Here is an 8,405-nt window from a genome sequence, read left to right on the forward strand (position 1 = left end):
CAATCGCCTCATTAGCAACCCAAGATGTTTGGATTTGCTAAAATAAGCTTGTGTTGATTCATATGCGAAAGTGGCACCTTTAATTTGTAGGATTATGGATTGAGCCAAGACTAAAAGGAACGGTGTTGTTAAAGGCCGCACTATGCGTAGGCCAGCCGAGATCTATATATCGACTTGCGAACTTTTCAAACGGTATCTTTGTTGTGACTTTTTTTTTGTCTAATTTCTGCAACAAGGCTATGTTGCAAAATGTTTTTTTCACTAATCTTCTGTAAGAGCATCTCTATCAGACCTCTCAAACCACGGAGGGTTTTCAGTTCGTACAAAACGTATAGTTTATGAGTTGATTTGAGCTGCCATCAAACATAACCCTTAAAAACCAAATATTTGCTTATATTCTTCTTCACGTCTTCTTCTTTCTCTTGCCCGTGTCGATCCACGAGGTAGATAGCTCATCCATGGCCAGTTGGATCCGGCAGCTAGCTCGTCCATGGCATAATGGATCCAGGAGCGAGCTAGATAATCCATGACCGGATCCATCCAGGAGCTGGCTAGATAGCTTGCTCCTCCTACGTCGTCGTAACGAGCTCTTCCGTAGTTTCTTAACCCACTGACCTACAGTTTGGCCTCTACCCCAGTCTCCTGCACTGCATCATCGAGATTGGCTGCTTCTCCTCTTCACTGGGATGGGGCCACTAAATTGCAATATATTCCGCACGTACTTTTAGCATGTGTTATGGGCTTACTAAAAGTTAACTTTACAAGAAAAAAATACATAGCAACTATAATACAAAATTCGTATAATATGGAGTAAAATTCGTTTTTGTGACCGAGCACCTCGGTGGACTACATTCAAACCGTTTGCATGTGCTTGGGATGTGTGCTCTTCCGGTATTTTCGTTCCCTGCCCCCTCTTATCACTGCAGCAGCCCGTGTATTTAGGCCAATGTCAGAGAGCACATGAGGTGTAGAATCTAGGTCTTGTCCACGCCACAATTTTGACTACCAGTACTACTACTCAGAGAGCACATGCGAAGCTCAAATAGTTTAATCCAATCCGTGGTCCTCTTGAGTACTATTTTCCATTTGACGCATCAAACAACATGTCAGATCTGGGACACCACATATACGTGAATCAGTCAACACAATTACCAGGCGCATTTGCTAAACAATGTAACTGATACTCTTTCTTTTTGCGAAAAATATAATTAATATTTAATCATATGCGTGTACCAATTTTGTCTGTTTGGTCAAACAACAAACTATTTACCATCAGTTAATATGTTGTTGCCACTAATTAATGCATCGTGGCATAAAAACGAAAACTAATAATGCGCATTGGTGTCTTTCCTAAATAAACTGTACATTTTATTAACGAAATCAAGGGGATCAGAGTAATTCTAGGGATCTTTAATTTCTAAAGTATAAGGATCTGACATATTATATTTGAAAAGGCTCAAGGGCACTGTAAATTGCTTTTGTGGGCCAAGCTCCATGAATGCCCCCAAATGCAAAATTTAAATTTCGCAAAAAATTCACTACTAGAGATTCCCCTATAACCGAGGGTCTAATCACCGTCGGATATGTTTGATCACCGTCAACTATTACTATAACCGACGGTTTGTTTGGTCGGCCATTACATGAATGAACGACGGTACGGTCGGGTAATATTGTTACCTACGGTAGTAAGCCGACGGTGAGCCGTCGAGCATATTATCGCAAGCTGCTAGCTAGTATTAGCCGACCATGCTTATAGCCGACGGTTCATCTATTTACTTTTAATAGGTTAGTATGCTTCATCACCACAATGCATGACTATTGAGCAGGCCGAACAGTGCGTGACGTGACAATAGTAAATGGGATGTTGCACAGTAGCATGTGTCAAGTCAAGAGTTGTTTTTTATTTATTCATAGGATATCCATCACGGACTACAAGAACATATGTGCCATTGTAGTATGCCCATCATTTTTATAGCATATGTCTAGAGGACAGACCAGGGGACCAAAATTTGACAAATTGCCATCCCAATGCGTGGGTAGATGGCCCATCCAATGCGTGGGTAGATGGCCCAGATACCGTGCAGTGAGGTGCTCGGTCACCATAACTTCGCACTCATAAAAAAACTACTATTATAATACCAAACCCTATTACCTTATGGCACCTATTTGCCATAATCATGTAGATAAATTTCTAATATCATAATTATCAGAAAGATCACGAGGAATATTGCTGTGTAGAACAAGCAGTAAAAATGAAAAAAAAATAATCTTTATTTTCATACCACATTTGAAGTATATTGCGGAACAATCGATCGACAACGAACAATAGAGTAATGATGATACCTATATACCTGCTACTATAATCATCTACGTCCACCTGCTAAATCTCCCGAAGAAGACTGTGCAAATTCGAGGCAAAACAATGCAAAAAACAGGCATGATTCAGATTGATCCCGATGGGTATCCTACAACGTCTCTCAGCGGAAGATCCGAGGCGCCGACTCCAAGGCAGATTCCATCTCAGCGGAAGATCCGAGGCGCCGACTCCAAGGCAGATTCCGCTAGCACCGTGGCTTCGTCCTTCACGTCCTCTCCCGCCTCTCCCGCGTCCAACGACTCGGGCTGCGCCATGTGCCAGCCTAGGCTACGCGCCTGAACCACTAACAATTTCTATGTGCTACAGGAGAAGCTAACAATTTGCGTGATGCGCTGGAAAAAACGGACTACCGCGATGTATGAGGAATTTGCGGCACCAATGAAAAACAAGAGATGGCATTTCGTGCCTCCAAACTATGGTAATAAAATTATTGACTACACATGGGTTTATAGAATCAGAAGTCATGCCAATGGTAATATACACCGTTATAAAGCTCGCTTGATCGCAAATGGATTTAAGAAATGTTATGCATGGGTTAGGAACATACATTTAGTCTAGTTGTTAAAGTCGTTGTCAGTATATGAGTTGTTTTGTTGAAAGAAGTCAGATATGATGATATGTGTTCATGTCTATGTGTATGCATGATATCATAGTTACGGGTTCCTCTAGTTATAGCCCTCTCAACGATAATGCACGATTTGAGTAATCATTTTGCAATGAAAGATTTGTGATATTATCATTTCTTGTTGGGTATTAAGGTTAGGAAAAATTTAGCATGGTTTAGTTCTCAGACAAGAAAAATATGCATCAGATTTGTTGGCATCGAAAAAGCTCTCCGACGATGATGGTGATCCTCTTGGTTCTGAAGATAGTATAAAATATACAAGTATTGTGAGAGCTTTACAATACTTAACATTGACACGACCTTAGACAAGAAAGTAGAGTTACACAATAAAATGGAAAAAAAATGTTGTGATGCATGCATATCCCTAGCTATTAGTCCTCCTCCGCCCTATCGAGCTTGCCTATCATGGCGCCCCCGTCCAGGATGCTGCCAAACATGGCGGCCTCGAAGAGATAGTTCACCTGCCAGGCATGGTGGCTTGCATGGGCGACGAGCCAGACCATTTCGTCGATGAGGCCCTTGGAGAAGAGGTGGACCATTTGCAGGCGCGAGGATTCAATGAGGTGTTTCTCACGCTGCTCGTCCACCTCGCCCTTCCGGACGTACTCCAGCGGACCGGTGACAATGGAGGACCAAAGGGCGGCAAGCAGTTCTTGGTCTTTTAGTTTTACTTTGAGGAAGCGCCGGACGTGGTCGCAGGTTTCTTCGCCATTGCACGCGTACTCAAGGTCAAGGGGCCTGCTGAAGCCGGTGGTGCGAAAGTCGGTGTCGAAGACCTCGTCGAAGTCGGCCTCGCGTTGGGGCTGCGCCGGGGACTTGCGGGCCTTGGGCCATCCAAGGAGGGCGCGGCGGAGGAACATGTGCCGGTCGTTGTGCAGGTGCCAAGTGTACAAGGTGATGCACATCCGGGCCACAGGCTCATGCCACCTCTGGGTGTACATCCGAGCTCCCGTGGCAGCGTAGGCGTCGTAGATGGCCCGAAGCGCCGGCTCGCTCACGACGCCTGAGGCGGCGATGTCGGCCACGTTGAGGAACGAGTTCATGACCTCGGAGTTTACCAGGTCGCTGCCCACATCGATGACATCGGTGCCGGGAGAGCTGAAGACCAGGTCGCTCGTGACGGCGCCAACATCGAAGCCCCGGGCAATTGCCTCAGCCCCCATGCCAAGGATGCTGCTCTCGCATAGGGATATGACCTGGGCGGCCCGGCGGTCCATCTGCGCCGACCGGTCCTTGAGGAGCGTCTTGTGCGCCGCCTCCAGCGCGATCTTGGCTCGGATGTAGGACGCGCCTATCGCGACGGCCTCGCGTCGCTGCCGGCCACCAGGGGTTCGTAGCGAGCGGGCGTCGGCGAGCCCATCGTGCAGGAGGCGGCTGAACGAGGGGAACGCCTTGTGGTACCCGTGCTCGTAGTAGAATGCCATGTCCACCACGTAGTTGGAGAAGAGGGTGCGCACGTCGGAGGCGCCAATCAGCAGGTTCGCCATGCCGCTGCCAGATAGGGCGTTGGTTGTTTTCATCGCCTCAGGCCAGTCGGTGGCGCCCAGCAAGGCGAGAACCTGCGGCGTGGCTTGGATCAGCCCGGCGCCCTTAGTGGGCAGCATGTTGCCGATTGCGTGTTGCGTGCTTTTCCACAGCGCCAGCTCCGGTGACAGTCGCAGCTGCACCACCCTGGGCCGCGCCCGCACCGCGTCCTCCTTGTTTTTGTTTGGGGCGCCACCGCCACCGCCATCAATGCTAGCAAACAACTCGGCGAGCATGTCTTCCGCCTCACGAGACAGCCTTCTCAGATCCGTCATGGCCCCCTTGCCGACCAAGGACCTCGCCGCCGAGTAGCCCGTGTACAAGGGGAAGCCTCCATCTTGCCGCTTCGCCAGCCGGGGGCCGGAGAAATATGAAGGGATTGCAAGTGCAACTAGCCCGCTGCCGCCACCGCCAGGGACAGCGTCCTTCTCCCTCACGACCTCAATGTCGAGGCCATGGAGAGAGCAGCCACCCCAGGTTGGGGTTGGGGTTGGGGTGGGTGGTGCCTCCACCTCCACGACGGCGCGACGAGTCCAAGCGAGACTCAGCATTTCTTACTATATATATATTATGCAAGTAAGTAAGTAATGGACTTGTCGTGCTGCTTGCCAGCCTTGTGTATTCCCCAGCAGCTTATATAGAGCTAGCCATATCAACACAAGGCTGGCTCTCAGTGGTTTTGTACAAGATTAAGCTTGTGGTACGGTACTGGCTCTCAGTGGTTTTGTACAAGATTAAGCTTGTGGTACGGAACTAGCTAGCTACGTATACAGACTAGCTAGAGAGACACACACGTTGGCAATGTGTTTATATATTTCACTACGTACGTTCTTCTTATTGTATCACTTTCTCGCCATGGCTAGAAATTAAGTAAGGAATGCCAGGATTGCATTTGCACGCCCTTGTGGGCGCGTGGGCCATTGACGACGGACGGCCAGACGGCGCCGATCGAGCAGGACGACGACGGCCAAGCCAAGACGTACGTTCTTGCAGTGCAGGTTTCCTTGTCCATCTTGGTACTACTCAGGGTCGATGGTCCTGATGATGGGCATAATCTGCAGGGTCCTCTCCGTTCACACAACTAGCTATAGCTATATTTAGTAAAATGCCCACGTGTTGCCATGCGCTTTTCAGTTATTGTTCTGATTGCACTCTTTTTTTATGAATGTTGGTAATTGCTCAACTCGTGGACACTAGTGCTACGTCCATCCGTCCCAAAATCTTTGTCTTACATTTGTCTAGAAATGAGTGTATTTCTTCTTCGAGATAGAAAATAAGATCCAGATTTTAATTAAAATATTAAGTTTGTAGTGAATAACAAATATTTTAAAATCACCAAGATAGATTACTTCAAATTTTTTTTTTTAAGAAAATCACATTCACACGGAGGAAAAATAGGAATCATGTCTTCATCAAAACCACGAAATGTGCCCACATAAAAGGATATACTCATACCCTCCTCAAATCCATAAGCATGGCATAATTCTCTGCAATTTGCACAACCAAAATATGTGTGATATATTTCATTGTACATCCTAGCTTTGAAAACAAAACAATGTTTCCTCATCAGGTAAACAATCCTCTCATCCACGTCATCTCTCTCTTGGACATGCAGCTTATATATCTAGCACAAAAAGACTTGGGATGCACTAGTTGAATTTAAAAAAAAACAGAAATTACACGTTAAAACTAACAATAATCTCGAGACATGTTTAGTTAAGAAGGTATTATGCGCAAGAATTACCGTATAATGTTTGTAGCCCTCTTTGAGTGTTAGCAAGAAGTACCTATTCTCCTCTAGATGAGGATCGTCGCGTTGTCAAAACAATAAGGGCACTCGGGGATCCCATCAAGTTCATCCTCATTCATCCGTCATCACTACTGGAATTCAGTTATTTGCCGTCTGCCAGATCTTTGTCGTCTGCTGGGTGATGGCAAAGAGTGTCTTTGCCGTCAGCTTCCACAAAGCGAACGGCAAAGAACTGGCTGATGGCATAGAACGTCTTTGCCATCAGTCACTTCTTTGTCGTCAGCCGCAGACGGCAAAGAGCCGCACATCAGACGACAAAGCTACATGTGGGGCCCACCTGACTGCTGGGACGTTAGGTCAAACTCGAGTCTCTTCTTTGCAGTCTGCTAGCGGACGACAAAGAGTCCAGAGACAGACGGCAAAGAGTCTAGACTCTTTGCCGCCCGCCAGCAGATGGCAAAGAGATAACGTCTGTAACGGCTCCACCCACTCTTCCACTCCTCTCCCCGACGCCCACCGCCGCCACCACCGTCGCCGCCCCACCGGCCCTGTCGCGCCGTGATACGTCCATTTTGCATCATGCTTTTATATTGATATTTGTCGCATTATGGTTGTTATTACACATTATGGTACAATACTTATGCATTTTCTCTCTTATTTTATAAGGTTTACATGAAGAGGGAGAATGTCGGCAGCTGGAAAAGGAGCAATTTTGAGATACCTATTCTACGCAACTCCAAAAGCTGTAAAAATCAGCGAGGAATTATTTTGAAATATATAAAAAATACTGGGCGGAAGAAATACTGGAGGGGAGCCCGCAGTAGGTCCAAGCGCGCCTGGGTGGCTCGTGGGCCCCCTGTTACCCCTCCGGCTCCCATCTTCTGCTATATAGAGGATTTCGTTCCAGAAAAAAAATCAAGAGAGAGTTTTCGGGAAGAAACGCCGCCGCCACGAGGCGGAACTTGAGCGGAACCAATCTAGAGCTCCGGCAGGGCCATCCCGCCGGGGAAACTTCCCTCCCGGAGGCGGAAATCGTCGCCACCGTCATCACCAACACTCCTCTCATCGGAGGGGACTCATCTACATCAACATCTTCATCAGCACCATCTCATCTCCAAACCCTAGTTCATCTCTTGTAACCAATCTCCGTCTCGCGACTCTGTTTGGTACTTGTAAGGTTGCTAGTAGTGTTAATTACTCCTTGTAGTTGATGCTAGTTGGTTTACTCAGTGGAAGATCATATGTTCAGATCCTTAATGCTATTCAATACCTCTCTGATCATGAACAATATTATGCTTTGTGAGTAGTTACGTTTGTTCCTGAGGACATGGGATAAGTCTGGCTATAAGTCACTGGGGTGCGTGAACGGGGGTGGGGTGCATAGCCACAAGGAGGAGCGGGGTGTTCGGGCTGGTGACGCCCTCGCTCCTATCGTCATCAGGCGCGGGCTTCTCGGACGGTGCCGCCGTCGGGGCCTTCCTCGGCCGGTGCCGGCCCCACGACGGGATCTCTGGCCGCCCCTGTTGCTGCTGTTGGCCCGCACGATGAACGACAGGTTTGCGAGAATGGAGGCCACCTCCAGCTCATGCTCGCCGAAACCCTGCTCGCGCTTGCTTCCGCTCCTAGCCGTTGTGGCCGCCTTGTATCTCGGCGAGCGAGCGATGGATTGGATGGAGTTCTTGGGAGGAGGCGGAGGATTGGTTTGGTTGTTGTGGTTTAATAGAGGGGTTTTGTTGTAAAAACCGAAGCGTTCACAATCACTTAAAAAAGAATTGCGGGTGGAATTACCATAAAGTAGAAAGATTATTTTGCAACAATATTGTGACGGTAAGAGGATAGAAGCGATCCGTGTTTAATTTTTAGATAAAGTTATCACTACTAGGGAAAAACTTATAGGCAGGAGCCAAGTAGTAGCGGTGGAAAAAAGCAAGCGCTACTGCTACTTAGTAGTAGCGCTGGATATCTAAAGCGCTACTACTAGGGTCCATATCAGTAGCGCTTTATGTATTTCAAGCACTGCTACTAAAAGAGGCCACCGACAATAGTAGTAGTAGCAGCGGGCGCTTGTACAACGCGCTACTGCTAAGTGGAATTGCAGTAGCGCTTGGTCAGATCCAGCGCTACTGACA

General features: G+C 47.6%; 1 protein-coding gene across 1 annotated transcript; it reads right to left on the reverse strand.

Annotated features, from left to right (window-relative positions):
* Window positions 1-3,373: 3,373 nt before the first annotated feature.
* Window positions 3,374-5,077, reverse strand: LOC123397464. The gene has a single exon (XM_045091989.1). The coding sequence runs from the start codon at window positions 5,075-5,077 to the stop codon at window positions 3,374-3,376; it is 1,704 nt and encodes a 567-aa protein (XP_044947924.1).
* Between the last annotated feature and the right edge of the window lie 3,328 nt (window positions 5,078-8,405).

Source organism: Hordeum vulgare, chromosome 5H, assembly GCF_904849725.1.
Source record: "Hordeum vulgare subsp. vulgare chromosome 5H, MorexV3_pseudomolecules_assembly, whole genome shotgun sequence".
NCBI lineage: Eukaryota > Viridiplantae > Streptophyta > Magnoliopsida > Poales > Poaceae > Hordeum > Hordeum vulgare.